This window comes from Pseudorca crassidens, chromosome 11 (genome assembly GCF_039906515.1).
Source record: "Pseudorca crassidens isolate mPseCra1 chromosome 11, mPseCra1.hap1, whole genome shotgun sequence".
NCBI classification, from domain to species: Eukaryota; Metazoa; Chordata; class Mammalia; order Artiodactyla; family Delphinidae; genus Pseudorca; species Pseudorca crassidens.
Window position 1 is genome coordinate 11,451,543 of NC_090306.1, and position 17,731 is coordinate 11,469,273.

General features: G+C 38.6%; 1 protein-coding gene across 1 annotated transcript in view; it reads right to left on the bottom strand.

Annotated features, from left to right (window-relative positions):
• The window catches only part of GUCY2C (guanylate cyclase 2C), a 78,446-nt gene that overhangs the window by 42,345 nt on the left and 18,370 nt on the right, over positions 1-17,731 (bottom strand). Inside the window, exons 5-10 of the mRNA XM_067695764.1 lie at positions 16,837-16,958; positions 15,295-15,391; positions 13,169-13,286; positions 10,957-11,089; positions 6,142-6,227; positions 3,681-3,792 (exon numbers count right to left, since the gene is read on the bottom strand). Coding sequence (XP_067551865.1) covers positions 3,681-3,792; positions 6,142-6,227; positions 10,957-11,089; positions 13,169-13,286; positions 15,295-15,391; positions 16,837-16,958 — 668 coding nt within the window. The remainder of the gene's footprint in view (positions 1-3,680; positions 3,793-6,141; positions 6,228-10,956; positions 11,090-13,168; positions 13,287-15,294; positions 15,392-16,836; positions 16,959-17,731) is intronic.

The following is a 17,731-nucleotide window of genomic DNA, read 5'->3' on the forward strand; positions in this document are numbered from 1 at the left end:
AAATAAATTCACATAAAAAAAAATCTCTTGTGCTATTACACTTAGCTTACATGTCACATGTATTTTTGAACCATTTTTGTTTCATCACATTATGTCCTTCTAATGAGCTAACCATTTTTTTTTTTCTGAGGTAGTAGAGGGTTTAGTAAGGTTCATACTGCAGCACCTTTCTATAAGGGATGAATTAGAAGGAGTTATGCTTTGCTAACTTATAACTTTGCCTCTGCTTGTTATCTTGTTTTCTGCTAAGGGGAAAATTTAACAGTGAAAATGTGAGCCCTGGATTTCTATTCTCGTTAGCGCAGAAATAAATTATTCCCTTGGAGGCGGAGCTGCATTGTGGGCATATTTGACTTTGGTGAATTCCGTTTATTACTACAATCACCACTTCCATTCCCATCACCACCACTCTTATAACCCCAACCCCACACAAAAAACAACAGTGAGTACGAGGAATACAATTTCAACAGTGCAGACAATTCTACTCATCAGTCTACTAAAATTACCCAGCCTCCAGACTACAGCATAAGTTGGAGGGAATATCTTGTGAGTCCTTAGCCCCTCTCAATTCTTCCCTAGTATGAACATCACATTGCATGAAATATAATTATGATATTTAAATATACTACATACTATTTAAATATAGTAATTTTTAATTCAACATACTTGTAAATCACCGTATCACATTAGTTCTAAGGTTAAGTTTCTGCTGCCCTCTGGTGGCTACTGTGGTTATCACAGCCTATTTAACTAGATAGACGGTGAATGCAGATTGAGTTTTATAACCCCAAGGTCATAGAACATGATCGTTGGAAAGAACTTTGAGATCAGTTAACAAATCTCCTGACTTAACAGAGGAAGATACTCATAGTTAGAGAGTAAGTGGACTGAAATTAACACTGTCTAGATTAGTACTGAATAGCAGCATATTCATAGTTATACTGTCTTTCATTCCTCACTTCTTTCCTTCCTCCCTTTATTTCCTTCCTTCATTTCTTCCTTCTTTCCTTCCTTTCAAGGCACCATATTTGAGTAAAGAATGGACCCTACACTTACACGGTGTATGGTGTAAACAAATAAATGAGATATAAGTAATATGCTAGAAGTCCGGTGTAATGAGGGCAAGACCAATAACCTCCTGAGATGCTAGGAAAAAGCTTAGGAAAGGTGAAATCCAAGTTATACACTGAGGATGAGTGGTTGTTTACTAGTTCTATGGGGGTGTGTGGGACAGATTTTAGTCAGAGGGAGTAGCATCAATAAAGACCCAGGAGCATGAAGCTGCAAGACCCTTTCTTTAAGGAAGTAGGAGGAAGTTGAGAGAGTGGGGAAGAGATTTCAGGTAAGATGAAAAAGAAGGCTGGAGACGTGGGGAGATCAGGGACATTCCGTGCTATAACAAGTCATTTGGACTCTGAAGACAAAGTGGAGCTGCCGATCGAAGGGTTAGAGCAGTTGGGTAATGCGACTGGATTTGCGCTATCCCTCTGGCGGCAGTGGTGGTTGGGTTTGAGGTGGGCAGGAGGTGGGGCTGAGCAGGAAGACAGATGGATGTCATTGGAACCCAGGAGGCAGCTGAGGAAGGCCTGGGTGCGGAACAGGAACCAGACCTGCGTTGTACACTGCTGCATCCCAGGTGCTTAGAACATTGTCTGGCATTAAGTAAATATTTGTTGGATGAATGAAAAGACAGTGATGGTAGAAATCTCCTGATGAAACGTTCTGTTACTTAGTTGGCAGTTGTGTACACAGATGAAAGACCGGGCATGACTATCTTATTTGTATACTATTTGAAAGACTGAGTTACTTAATTTGTAAAGTCTGAAACTAAATGTTAACAGTTAAAGAATGAAAAGCTCTGGCTAACTGAATTTTCTAGTTAACTGAGGATGAAGTAAAGTTGCCCAAGATGAGGCAACGTCCCTGTGGTATGTAATGTAAATATTTAATGGGATCTCGTTTAGGTAAATAATGAGAACTCTCTCAAATATCATGTTTTGAGAAGTTCATTATTTTACACAGTACAGACTTTCTGTTAAATAACCAAAATATCTAAAAACTTTTAAAGAAATATATTAAAAATACAACCCAACTCTGTCACTGAGGGCTATAACTAAGGAAAAGGAAAAATAATTTTAACTCAAAAAACTACAAAAGAAAGAAGCATAGAGTTGCAGAAGCCTGTAAGAAAAGAGATATATTCAAGTTTGGCTTGAATCTAGGAAGCTTGAAGATGGTTCTAGAGATAATTAAAAAGAAAAAAAAAAGCTTGCTCAAGAAAACAAATCAACTTTAAAAAGCCATGATGACAGTAAATCATTTAGAAGAATGGGATCCCTACTTCCTACCTCTCTCTTTGCTTCAGTCAACTGCCTCATGTCTATTGACTAAAAACACAGGATTCATTTTTAACCAAATTTGACTCATGGAACACAAGAACTAGAAACATAGTTACAGCTATAATGTAAACAAGCCCATTTAATCAGAACTGTTCTCTTCAGCCAGATCAACCTTTCAGCCAGAGTTTCTGGCTGTAGAGCAGGGCTAGGATAGAAGTATTTCTAGTTTATAATTTTTAATATTTTTTAAAAATGGTAAATTAATAGAGTCATTATGGAAAATTTAGAAAATTAAGAAATACATAAAAAAGCAAAAAGCAAATCTAGGATACTGTTACTCGGAGGCTACGACTATTGACATTTTAGCATACTTTTCTGCAGTCTTATTTCTATACATTGTTTTGCAAAGTTAGACTTTCATTAAATAAAAAAGCTGTATTACTTTACTCATAACTTCCAATGTCATTTAAAATTCTTTGTAAATAATTATTTTTAATTGGTTGCATGTTGCCCCACTTCTGAATACATTGTAGTTTTCTAAGTCATTTTATTAATAATGTTTCCACCTTTTTTTTTTCTTTTGCATCTTTGGGCATAAATATTTGTTCAAATTTAAACTTTTTTCCTAAAAATTGATTAGTAATATGGAATTACTTACTATTCATTGTGGAAAGGCTTGGCCAAGACAGCCATGGGCAGAGTGTCCTGAGACCTTGTTGCCCATGAGACACTCAGCTGGCCCTGTCCAGTGACAGTCAGTGTTATACAGTTGCATGGCAAGTTGCATGGGTGAAGCCCTAGCCGTGTTAGGGCTTTCATGACATGATGGGACCTCATCTCAGGTAGGAAGGTGACCGTCATTATGACCCAAGTATGTGTCCTCTGAGGAAACGGGGGAGACTTCAGAGGCCACGCTCACTTACCACCCTCAGCCTAATGACATCGAGTATTCCTTGCTGAAATATATATTCCATGAGTTTCCTTCAGTAAATGTAAATGGAGTGAGACTATGCGTCTCTGTGTTCATTTTGCCAATTGCCAAACCTAGTTTTCTATAGGAAAATTTACGTCAAGGGGTAGGTAGGACACCCTATTAAAGACACCCTATCTTAAAGATAGTTATAGCTAAATTAGAATGGGATATCTTCAGTGTTTTATCAGAACTGTAATATTATTCATTGGACAGAGACGTAAAGTCCATGTTTACAAACCTGGCAAATCTAATACAGACAATAAGCAAAACAAAACAAAAAACACAGGCTAATTTCATAAACCACAGAATTTACTCTCCTTACCAAAAAGACAATTTCAGGAAAAGAAGCTTCATGAAGGATATCTTACCCTTGTCTGGTCTATCTTTAGGAAGTTTGTGGTTCTTCCAGATGAATGTGGGCCTCTTATCCACCGGGTTAGTCTGGTTTATGCGGGTGTCATAGGTCAAAAGAACCTTGTACTGTGTCGGGGCATGAAAAGAAGAAGGATGAACAGAAAAAGACATTTTAGAATGACTTCTGATGAGATTAGCCGTGCTGCCCAATGACATTTGAATTTCATAGCAATGTTTCTCAGTGAAACAAGGTAAATGTTACCAGCCAGGACCTAGTCAGGATCTACTTGGTTCTCATCATGAACATGGATTTAAGCTCCATGTGGGCCGATTAGTTTTCTGTTTCTTTATGACCATATGCTACACCTGCCCAGCAGAGATTCTTTGGGTCTTTCTAGTTCAAGTCTTTCATTTTACTAATGTTAAAATAGAAGCAAGAAAAATTAAATGGCTAGCTCCAACTCACATGACAAGGGAGGCAGCAGTGTTTTCCACAATATTAAGTTGCTACTAAAAATGATGTCTTGAGAAAATGCACCATAGCCAACATCCATTATCCATATTTATACACGTCAAGGGGCTCCTAGAGAATTCTACATTTCTTAAGTTCTGTCAATTACATAATTTTTGAATTTCTTCTAGCCCTACGCTCTAATGTACTTTCTTAGACACGGCACTCACTAGGTTTCCAAGATAAAAGGTTTCTTTTTCAAGTAATCTGTCAATGGAAATATTAATATACCCTTAAATTACTGCTGCATATATTGAGTCAGTTTTGTAAGAGGCATCTGGAGAATGTTCATCCTTCTGCATTCACCACTGCTCCCTCAAAACATTCTGACAAAATTTTACATTCCCAAAATTATACTCTTAACTTGAAAACAGAATATAAACTTGCATATATTGAGGATAGAAAATATCCTATATATTAGGGGCTGGTAGATTATATCTCTACTGAGACCTACTCTGGTTATGGAATAACTTACCTATAGCCCTATGTTTTGAGAATTAACCCCTGGTTTCCCCATAGATACATATCATATAGCACAACTGATGGCATTAGATCATTGAAAAGTTCAACTAGACTTGCCTGTGGAGACAGCAAGTGCACAGAACCACATTTTTCATTTTGAAGAGCAATCATAAGGCTGACATAGAATCTCACCGCAGGTATCTGCCTCTCTCCAAGGGAGGCAAAGCCATCATCCCAGGTGCAAATAACTTAGAGGGGCATGTAGTTACCTCAGTAGTTACTACTAGAAACTGAAGTATCGAGCAGATTGCATTTTAAGGTATTCCCATGGTATGATGCCAAATACAGCATTGTAGTAAAGGTTCAGTATAAGTAAAACAATGTAACTAAAAACGATGCATTACTTTTCTGAAATGCTGCTACCCCCCGCCCCGAACTTCTAGTTTAACTTTCTCGATCTGAGCATCTTTTCTCTAGTTTTCCACATTTCGCATTATAGTTGTCTTTTACAAAGCTGGGTCAATACATACACTCAATATATGAGTTAGGGATGTCAGAATGCTCATATTGGAAAATTACATGAAAAAATGAAAAACTTTTTCTAGTAGATTCCTGGTTATGTCAGGACCTAACTTCTTAAAGAAGAAAAGGTTTCTACCTACCATTTGGTTGGTTAGAACAGTGGCTTCTAGTTCATGATGGGCACAACTCTGGGTGACATAAAGGCAGGTATTTTTGTTTTTAAATTAAACACTTAGCAGCCATCACCTATGTGCCAGATAAGAAGCTAAGCACAGGAGACATGGAGAAATGAGATCCACCCCTTTCTTCAAAGAACCTACTGTGTAGGTGTGTGAATATGTCTATCTATCTATTTATAGATAGATAGATATGTATTATATATAGTGTGTGTGAATATAAAGCACATATGTAGGTGTGTAAGTATCTATCTATAGATAGATATGTACTATGTATATATAGTGTGTGAACACAAAGCATAACATTAGAAGGTTGTTTGTATGTGCCAGAGGGATTACACAATTAATGATTTTCATGAGACTTCAGAAGGAGGGAGAAGAGGTAATGCTTCATTCAAATTTTTAGTTGTGGAAATGAATAAACAATTCTTAGGAAAAAAACATCACCTTCTCATTGGTATCCCATCAACAGTCTGGTCTTTATACCAGTGTTTTCTGGGTGGGTATTTTTTATACAGTAAATAGAGTGGATATTCTGAATAAGAAGTTCTATGGGAGAAAATGTTTAAGGAATACGGCCCCAAGGGGGGCATAATCATAAATCTGAAATAAACTAACCTCTAGATTCTAAACATAACTTCTCTAATTCCTTTGCTAGTATTGGGTTGGCCAAAAAGTTTGTTCGGTTTTTCTGTAAGATCTTAGTTACAGAAAACCTTTTGGCCAGCCCAATATTTACCTTCCAGGAGAACCCTCCTCACCTAGTCACTTAACCCCAAGTTGCCGATAAGAAGTCAGACATACTTTGTTGGTGTCCACAGAGGTGTACAGAAGGAACATAGTATTGTCAATATCCCCACAGTCATCCAAAGTCACTGGACCCACACGCCCTAGGGCAAAAGCAGAAAGAGTTAGACGCCATTGTTGACTTCTTGACTGAAAGACCAGTTACATCCTGACAGAGGGTATAAAATAGATTCAAATTGCTCTATTTTACTGAAAAATTGACCTTAATGATGCAATCTGAGGGCATCTGGATTGGTTTTTGGCCCTGAGATCTCTGAAGGATATTTTTATAAGAGATGTTATTTAGTTAGAAGGAAAATTCTTTTTCATTGCATTTAGAATGGTGACACTAAATGTAATCAGTCAGTAGACTCCTCCTGATTATTAGTGACAAGTTCTTGTTGAAAGTATTGACTAAACTAGTGGCACAGTGTTTGTCGCTCCATAATCTAACTTAGACTGTAAAAAGGTCAAAATCCCTTCACTACCATGTATGAGCTGAACACACTGAAAAAGTTAAGTTGAAAAAGTTAAGTTATTTGAGTCTCAGTTTTCTCAGCTATGAAATGATAGCCATATAGAATGAGCCTATGAAATGGCTGTTTAGGTAAAAGAAAAAAATTGATGAAATATCAGCAATTTCACATGGTTCAACATAACAGCTAATACTTATTTTGTGTTTACTAGACCAGGCTCTGTGCTAAGTGCTTTATATGCATTTATCATTTTATTCTTCCCCAAATACCATGACATAGAAGCTGTTACTATCCCCATTTTATTGATGAGAAGTCTGAGGTCAGAAATATTACTAACGTGTTCCAGGTTATAGGTACAGCTAGCAGGTTCACAGAGGTGCAGGCAAAATGGTGGTAGCCACTGCCACTGCACCTCCCCCATTGTTGAAGCCCTTCCCCCTCTGCTGATTATGACTGTCAAGGGATGTAAAGGGTTGGTGGTCCCCTCAATCCCCCTTCGTTTTTCTCTTTTTCCCCTTTGAGAGACAGACATTGAAGACTAGAATATTCAAGCAACTGCATATATGGGGGAAATTAGAAAGCTACTACACATGCCCAGGGGAAGGCAGAGGCTCAGAAAAGACCTGAGAAGACCTTAAGTTTACACCTCAGGTTGATCCTCGGCAGAGATAGTCTACAACAATAAAAACAAAAAGCAAAACCAAAAAACAGCAAACCCTGGGGAATGAGAACATTCCCCATTCCCCATGTGATTTCCAGGATTACTGATTATTAGATTCAAATGTCCAGCTTTCAACAAAAAACACAAAGCATACAAAGAAACAGGAAAGTATGGTTCATTCAAAATAAGAGAAAAAAAAAAAAAACCCAATGGAAATTATCCCTGAAAAGGACCTGATGGTGGATCTACTAGACAAAGGCTTTAAAACAACTGTCTTAAAGATGCTCAAAGAACTAAAGAAAGGCATGGATAAAGTCAAGAAAATGACGTATGAACAAAATGTAAATAGTAATAAAAAGGTAGAGAACCTAAAAAAGAAACCAGAAAGAAATTCTGGAACTGAAAAGTACAGTAACTGAAATAAAAAATTCACTAGAGGGATCAAAGGCATATTTAAGCACGCAGAAGAAAGAATCAGTGAACTTGAATCTAGGACAATGGAAATTATCAAATCTGAGGAACAGAAATAAAAAGGATTGAAAAGAAGTGAACAGAGTGTAAGGGACCTGTGGGACACCAGCAAGCAGACCAATACATGCATTGTGGAAGTCCCAGAAGGAGAAGACAGAAAAACGGGTGAAGAGACTATTTAAAAAAATGATGGCTGAAAACTTCCCAAATTTGATGAAACACATGAATATAAACATCCGAGAAGCTCAATAAATGCCAAGTAGGATGAATTCAAAGAAATCCATGCCAAGGCACATTATAATCAAACTGTCAAAAGCCAAAGACACAGAATTTTGAAAGCAGCAAGAGAGAAGTGACTCATCACATATAAGAGACGTTCAATAAGATTTATAAGCAGATTTCTCACTATAAACTTTGAAGGCCAGAAGGCAGTGGGCTGATATATTCAAAATGCTAAAAGAAAAAACTGTCAATCAAAAACACTTTATTCAACAAAGCTGTCCTTCAAAGTGAAAGGAAAGTAAGACATTCTAAGATAAAAGTTGAGAGGGTTTGTTACCTACCACTAGACCTGCCCTGCAAGAAATGTTCAAGGGAGTCTGGCAAGTTAAAATGAAAGAACAATAGACAGTAACTTGAAGCCATGTGAGGAAATAAAGATCTCAGTAAAGGTAAATACACAAGCAATTATAAAATCTAGTATTATTGTAAGAACAACGTGTTACTCCACTTTTTGTTTCCTACATGACTTAAGAGATGAACAGGGCTTCCCTGGTGGCGCAGTGGTTAAGAATCCGCCTGCCACTGCAGGGGACATGGGTTTGAGCCCTGGTCCAGGAAGATACCACATACTGCGGAGCAACAAAGTCCGTGCACCACAACTACCAAAACTGCACTCTAGAGCCCGCGAGCCACAACTACTGAGCCCACGTGCCTAGAGTCTGTGCTCCACAACAAGAGAAGCCACCACAATGAGAAGCTCACACACCGCAACAAAGAGTAGCCCCTGCTCGCCACAACTAGAGAACGCCCGTGCGCAGCAACAAAGACCCAGCACAGCCAAAAAAAAAAAAAAAAGAGAGAGAGAGAGATGGACAGTGGAGTGGACTCTCCACTTTCACTAATGGATAGAATAACAAGACAGAAGATAAGTAAGGAAACAGAGGACTTGAACAAAATGATAAACCAACTAGATATAAGAGACAAATACAGAACATTCTACCCAACAACAGAATGCACATTTTTCTCAAGTGCCTGTAGGACATTTTCCAGAATAGACCATATGTTAAGCAACAAATTAAGTCTCAGTAAAATTTAAAAGATAGATATCATACAAAGTATCTTCTCTGACCACAATGAGCTGAAGTTAGAAATCAATAACATAAGGAAAACTGAAAAATTCGCCAATTTGTGGAAATTAAACAGCACACACTTAAACAATCAATGGATCAAAGAAGAAATTACAAGGGAAAAATTTTAAGACCTAGAGATAGATGAATATAAAAATACAACACACCGGGCTTCCCTGGTGGCGCAGTGGTTGAGAGTCCGCCTGCCGATGCAGGGGACACGGGTTCGTGCCCCGGTCCAGGAAGATCCCACATGCCGCGGAGCAGCTGGGCCCGTGAGCCATGGCCGCTGAGCCTGCGCGTCTGGAGCCTGCGCTCCGCAATGGGAGAGGCCACAACAGTGAGAGGCCCACGTACCGAAAAAAAAAAAAAAAAAAAAAAAAAAACAACACACCAAAACTTACGGGGCACACACAGTGAAAGCAGTGTTAAGGGGAAATTTATAAGTATAAATGCTTACATTAAAAAACAACAAAGGTCTCAAATCAACACCCTAACTTTACAACTTAAGGAACTAGTTAAAGAAGAACAAATTAAACCCAAAGCTAGCAGAGGAAGGAAGTTGTAAAGATTAGAGCAGAGATAAATGAAATACAGAATAGAAAATCAATTGAGGAAATCAATTGAAACCAAAAGTCGGTTCTTCAAAAAGTTCAACAAAATTGACAAACCTTTAGCCAGATAGAATAAGGAAAAAAGGAGAAGACTTGAATTACTAAAATCATAAACGAAAGTGGAGACATTACAACCAATTCTAAGGAAATAAAAAGGAATATAAGGCAGTACCATGAGCAACTGTATGCCAAATATTTGATAACCTAGTTGAAATGAACAAATTTCTAGAAACACAAAACCTACCAAAACAAAACCATGAAGAAACAGAAAATCTGAATAGACCGATAACTAGTAAGGAGACTGAATCAGTAGTCAAAAATCTCCAGACCCTCTACCCCCTAAGAAAGGGCCCTGAACCTAATGACTTTACCAGTGAATTCTACCAAACATTAAAAAAATAATTAACACCAATCCTTCTCAAACTTTTCCAAAAACCTGAAGAGAGAGAAACACTGCCTAACTTATTCTATGAGGCCAGAATTACTCTGATACCAAAGCCAGACAATGACACCAAAAGAAAAGAAAACTACACACCAATATCCCTTATGAACATTGATCTAAAAATCCTCAGCAAAATATTTGTAAACAGAATTCAATAGCATATTCAAAGGAGAATACAACATGACAAAATAAGATTAATTCCTGAAATGCAAGGATGGGTCAACATATAAAAATTAATCAATATAATACACTATAAGAGAATGAAGAAAAAAAACACATGATCATATGAATTGATGCAGAAAAAGCATTTTACAAAATTCAATACTTTCATGATAAAACACTCAACACACTAGGAACAGAAGGAAACTACCTCAACATAATAAAAGCCATATATGAAAAACCCACAGCAAACATCATACTCAATGGTGAAAGGACAGAAAGGGAGATATGGAAGGATGAAAATTAAACTGCAGCTACTTCTCTTCTTGCTGGTCTCTAAGCAGAGTCAGGACATCACTGCCCGAAATGCCCTGTGATGAGCTTGTTCATAAGTACCGGGCCTGAGCTACCTGCTCTTTCTTTGATATCCAAAGATTCTCAAGTTCTGAAGCATAAACTGGGGTCTAGTTATAGATTATAGCATCCCCGAGGTTTATGCAATTATGTTTGCCTCCAATTAAGTTAAAAGGTATTTAGCTGTTGATCCATTTATTGCCACACCCTCTCTTTGCTTCCCAAAGTCTGCCCATAGGGCCCATATTTCATCAGATTCCTCTAGAAACTGTTAGGTAAGTGTTGTTTGCTCCTAGGAAACCGGTACCTTCAAAAGTGACGTTCCTGAAAGCATGAGCAAATTTAGGGGTGGTAACTTCTTCTCCCTTTTCAAGAAATATCTTCAACATGTGTCCAAAGAGCAAGACTCCATTAAAGTAGGCAGCAGCGAAATCATTTGTCTGAATGAGAAAGGAAAATCTTAAAATGAGTTCCAAGAAAAAAAAAAGATTCTGGTCTTGAACCTGGAGAAACACATTCTTGGGGTCAGCAGGGTAACTGGAAAGGTAAAGGAATATTAGGGGAATTGTAGGGGTGGTATTAAAGGAAGTTTTGGAAAAACTTTTCTTGGACCAGGGCTCTTTATCATCCCCAAGTGACAATTCTGTCTTCTCTTGGGATCAATAAACTGCATACCCTGCCTTTAGGGAAGCATCTAAAAGCAGCTGTGCTTCCTCCTTCCCATGATGAGAAAATATTTTACTTTGACCAGGAAGGACAACATACAGCATTTTCGATTCCTGTAAGGTTTTATATAGAAATAACGCTTTCATTTAAGAGGAAAAGAGAATAGCAACAAAAACAACCCCACTGCCTTTGAGTATCCTGATGGGGTGGGAAGAGTTTTGATTGGGTGATACCATTGAATTTGCTTTGGAGATAGTCCTGATTGGGTGTTAGTTCAAGCCACAAGGGTCTGCCCTGGGAAACGTAAGAAGGGGGTCAGAACTCCTCTGCCTTTGCAACAGTTGTGTGGTTGTCTTCACAGAGATGGGCTATGGATGAAAAGTTCTGTGCCCCCCCGAGACCACGTGAGTTCTGTCGGCTCAGACACTTTGGAACTCCCACCTGTGAAGAATCAGACTTTTGCCAGAGCCTAGAAGCTGTGCAAATGATATGTGAATACTACTACACCCAGAAGTATATTTGCTAGAAAATATAAAAAGGAAAAACTAAAACACTTCTCATTGGTTTCAGTGTCTTTTGCTGAAATCATCCTTTCATGACATGAAAAGAATCAGTTAAGACCCAGCCCCCAAAGGGGTTGCAGCCCCTAATTTTGGCAGGGTTGCAAAACACAGGGCTTAGAACTGCTAGTCTAGGCAAAACTGTGATTCTCTCAAAGGTCCCCAACTTTCCTCACTGCTCTTTGGGCCTTGTCATCCCAAAGTTGTTCAGGGTCCTCAGGACAGACTGCCCCTCCACTTCCCTCTCCAAACCTGCTCTCAACTGCGTCTGAGGGCAGAAAACATCCAATGAATTTAGTCACGTTAAGGTGCAGTGACTGATAAAACCCAAAGTGGTATTAGAGGCAGGGGTCTTGCATTTAATTGAGACATTAATGATTTTTTAAAATATATTTTTTTAAATTTCTTTATTTTCTTCCACTGTGTCTGGTCTTCTTTGCGGCGTGTGGGCTTCTCTCTAGTTGTGGCGTTCGGGCTTTCTCCCTCTAGTTGTGGCGTGTGGGCTCCAGAGCACATGGGCTCTGTCTGCAGTTTTTGTGGCACGTGGGCACACAGACTCTCTAGTTGAGGCATGTGAGCTCAGTAGTTGTGGCGCGTGGGCTTAGTTGCCCCGCGGCATGTGGGATTTTAGTTCCCTGACCAGGGATCAAACCCGCGTTCCCAGCATTGGAAGGCGGATTCTTTACCACTGGACCACCAGGGAAGTCCTGAGACATTAATGATTTAATGTCCAATTGGAGGTTCTTTTTCTGGGACAAATGCTAAACCAGATGGGATGCTGGGATAAGAGGAATAAACCAGGCCTCGCCTGGACAAATCTGAACAATGGCCAACCTAATTTAAAAAAAAAAGGACAATGTCTTAACCTAGGAATATGTATCTCTAGAGGTAGAACTGTGATATCAGGGCCAGCAGAAAGTTGCTTTAAGATGTAGGGGACTTCATTTATCTTTCATTGTTTAATTTCTACCTCCCCTACGTTACCAGGGCTTCTTCTGATCTTCCCACACTGTCATTTCTGTTCTGATGTTACAGCAGTGTGCACTGTGGTGTTGATCTAGAGCCTAGCACAGTGACCTATAGTAACAGTTTTAGTAGCAGGAATCCTGCTATTGGCCTCAGTTAACATTTGTTGAGTGAATTGGAACAAGTGAAAAAAACGAATTGCTTATTTTAGAATTTGGGGTCCCAAATGGAAGAATGATACTTTACCCTTGCCAAAAAAAAAAAAAAAAAAAAAATATATATATATATATATATATATATATATATATATATGTATATGAAGCTTACCAGTGATAAATTCTTGGAGAAAGAGCTATTTGAGACAGGATTTTCAGGAGGCAGTGTCAGAACAAGAACATTTTTCATATAGTCGGGGGCTGTAACATTGTCCATGAAGTAGTGGTCACTGGAATAAAAAGTACAAGTTTCTCATGAAAATTAGATTCCTCCAAAAATAGAAATGGAGCTTCTAAAATTCATACAGCAGGCTTGAAATAGTTTAAAACATCTTTTTCCTGCTAAATGTTCTACTTTTCCCAGATAAGTTTCTTCTACACCTGCTACCTTGAATAGCAGAAATTAGGCAGCTGTGGTTAACGTACACAAATGGAAAGGAAGATCAGAACACAGATACTTCTTTGAGGAAGCTTTTTTAGGGGCTCTGGGCACATAAGCTTCTTTTCAAGGCTTGATGACTCTTGGCTTATACCTGGAAACTTTCTTTTCCTTAAGTGCTCATAACACTTTAGAGATTAAGGGATAGGATAGAGAGAAATTTTATGAATTAAATTTACTTTCCAGATGGTGAAACATAAGCATGAAAAGACTAAGCATTTTCTCTAACACTGTAAGCTTCTTAACATTAGATTAGCGGTCCTTGTATCCTCGACTCCTAGACAGTATCTGGTGCACTGTGGACCCTCAGTACCGTCCGGGATGGCACTGCCAATCATATGGGTCCCAAGCTTCCTAATCATTTTAATGTTTTAATATGCAAATAACCTGACAAGCTTGAACCGCTGTAACTAGGATGACCATCATTTAATAGGCAAACAGTAGGTGAACACATCTACGTACAGAGGACTGTGTTGAATAGTTTGCGTATATTGTCACATCTAATCCTAAAAGCACCCTTATCAAGTAGGCATTTTTATTCTCACTTTACAAATGAGAATCTCAAGATATACTAAGTAATACCCAAGAGGCAAATGAACCAGAAGTGTCAGAGTTAGAATTTGAACCCAAGTTATGTCTAGTTTCAGAAGAATCTATCTCATGAGCATTCCGAAACAGACCCAGAGGTCCTTAGAGAATAGTGACAAAAGAATGCCAACACTTTGGCAGTTGATTGAGGATTTGCTAAAAATAAAATTACACCAGCCTGGTTACATTGAGGCCTCCTTCCAGAGGGCAAAGCAGCTATTGAAAGCAGCTATCAGTGTGGCTGTAGGAATAAAATGTTGATCATTTTTCCCTCTTTTTCGTATTCTGCAGCTAAAAGGCTCGGTTGACTAGCTTATCTTTGTGAACAAGATAGGCCTGCACTTCCTATGCTTCATTTTTCTCAATACTGGGACAAGTGCATTTAGTGTGGGTGAAATGACTAGGCAAATATGATATAGTGCAGGAATAGCTTCTGGTCTGAATACGGACAGGGAATGATTAATGATCCAATCAGATAAGTGAAGTCATATGAGCTAGCTGATGGGGCAAGGGACACAGGTGTACCAGCAACACCTTTTTTAAGCCTCATCTGACTCAGATATTACCTTTGCACAGTTTGTTTGTGGGGTCTCCAACCATGTTAGAAAATGAGTAGTGAAAAGAGGGAATGTGATAAAAGGTAGTTTCTGTTCTCCAGAATTTTCTCCCCTTAGTTCCAGATAAGTGCAGAGGAAAAGATCACCACCCAATGACTATACCACAGAGGGCAAAGAATAACTGTGTAAATCAAATTCACTTAACGGGAATTTTTCTCTTACCGAAAGTGGCTGAAGGAAAAATAATCTAGAACCAAAGGCCATTAGCAATTGAAGGCATAGATAGGGCCCACGTTCTCAGAAATATGATTGGGATATTAGTTGATTTATTACTGCCTGGAAAAAAAACACCTTAAAATCAGGCTGAAGACCAGGATCTTTGTTGAATGAGCATGCGGGTTTAATGGGGATTTCATAAAACTTTTGTATTTGACATGATAGTGATGTCAAAGGCATACATCTCTGCTAAAACTATAATTAATTAAATAAGAATGAGGGTGTGATAAAGAAGAAACGAAACACTGGTTAAAGTATTATCTTCATACAGAATCCCATTTAGGCTGTGCAAAACGTGAGAAAAGAGAATATCTTCCAGAAATCCTTAGAGTATTTCCTTTCTGAAAGGAGGAGAGTTCTTCCAAATATTATACCTACTTGAATAAATCCACTAGAATAATGACAGTGTCTTCAGCCACTGCTCGGTCACCCTTGAGGATGTTGATGGTGTCTGGTGTACCACACATAACAATCACTGCAGGAGAGAGAGCAAGACAGGGAGAAAAATATACAATAGTCTACTCCCAAGCAGGAAGGGAACCGGGGGCCTGAATTTGAACCCAGTAAGTCCATGCTACATTCGTGTTTTAAGATTAACACCAGTTCCTCCAATTTACTCCCCCCCTCCTTTTATTTTTCATTTACAGTCATAGAAGCAGAGGAGAACTGCATGGGATCTTAAAAAGAATCATCTAGTCCTTGCCCTTAATTTTACTGATTTAAGGAGACTGTAGCTAAAATGTCAATGAGATTAAAAAAACCGGTGGATGAATAATTCTGATAGTCAAGTATTGGAGTCTGGCTTCGTGCTTATTCCATTACACGAGGCTGGAGTAGTTATAGAAGCTATTTTCAGTGGTAAGTGAAGGGCCCTGCCACTTGTAAAGGAGCTGGAAAAGATATAAATTAATGTGAGAACTGATGAAGTCTTCCTAAGCACCTTTCCTTGGGTTTTGGTCGCAGCTTCTCAGCTCAGAAAGTGATTTCAGTGATCGAGTTCCAGTCTGATTCTCTAAGCTCTCCTATCCACTGCAGCCAGATTTCCCAAATGCATGGATTGATGAGTAAGATGAATAAGCTGGGAGACACTTCATTAGATCTGTTCACACACTGTGTTGTCCAGTTGAACTGTAAACACTTTATGACATGAATCATCTTATACTTCTTGTTCCCCATATCCTGGTTAACGTTTTGCATATGGTAGGCTCTTAATATGGCAAACGCTTAATTATAACAGCAAATGATACTTCAAGCGATACCAGGAAATCCTGACAAGCAAGAACATTTCCTCGTAGAAAATTCCACAGTTGATTCCTTTGCTCCTGATATATTCTTATTTGCAAAAAGAATTCTGTGGAAAGTGAAATAAATCACCAAATAACTTAGTATCCCATTGGCCTTTCACACTTGGCCTATAACTGAGAGATCATTAGGCAGGTAAAATACCGACAGAGTAAAGCAAAGTGAGACAATCCTTGCCTAACTGGTAATTTTGCTTAAGGCTACATATCAATAAATACATCCTCTTGGTCACCAGGGGACGAGGGTTCAGAATATTTGAGAATTCGTCACAAATCCAACAATATATTAGATTATGGTGAACTTAAAAAGCAGTTTACTAATAGTGGATCGTGATAACATTTTTGGCTTATAAAAGCTGGATTTTAGCATCATCATTACTTTCATAATGTTAATATATTTGCTCAACATTACTCTGCTAATTTTGCTCAGAGGATAAGGTTTTAATCAGCAAAAGGAACAGTATAATGGAGGTGCCCGCAGCTACAGATCTCTGCAAATATACACAAAATATACAGTAACGATGATAGCTCTGTGGTGGTAGATTTGTCAAAATGACTCATAGGGAGGTGGTGGTTGTGTGGACGTAGCTGGCCAAAAATTATCTTCATGTCTTCTTACCATTGCTTTTCCTGTCCTGGCCCATTAAGATACGCTGAAACTCGTCATCCTTTCTCAGCGTCCCCTTGAAGTAAAGGTTCTGAGAAAAATAGGAAACTCCAGCCTCCAGAGCATTGAGGTACCTAGAACAGAGAAAAAGAGAAACTCTAAGAAATCAGCTTAGTTTCTTCATGGCTTTCCATGTTGTTTGCTCACTGTTTACAGATCTGTCCAGGGACTTGTTCACCTAAAATTCATTTCTACACAATAGATAATACACAGCGTGATACCAATGGTTAGGACTACGGACATCTAATTTAGGGAAAGTTTTAGGGAATCTTCGTGTATATATACAGATAGTAGACATTTGGCAAATCCCTTATAATGGCTTCTTGTTATTTGCTGAAGGAAGACTATTCTGCTTGTCCCATTATCACAGATAAATGGAAACTTGTGAATCTATAGTACAAAAATTCAGAGTTGATAGGAATAATTTCTCCTACTGTGTGGAAAGGACTTTTGTGTGCTCTAAGTTCACCCCAAACTTTCTAGGGTGCTGCCTTAGGGCTGATTCTTGTGTGTTCCCAGGGGTACCCTATTTTGGTCCTCTGGATGCTTTGGTGGAGAGCTACTGCAGACTCCTTCAAGAGATTCTTTCTGCCACCTTTGCTGGAGTTGTGTGGGCCTTGTGATTTTATTTTAGCAATGGTACCCAAGATCCTGCTCTCCCCACCACTCTTACTCCTCTGAAAAGCTGTGAGAGAAACGATTTCTAACTGGTGTAGGACAGGCAGAATGCACATTCTCTGCTATCATATGTTGCACGGTAATATGACAGCATTTACTTCTCGTTTCCCTTCTCCTTATCTGTAAAATGGAGATCATAGTACTTGTTCTCTTTTCTTTAGAGGGTTTA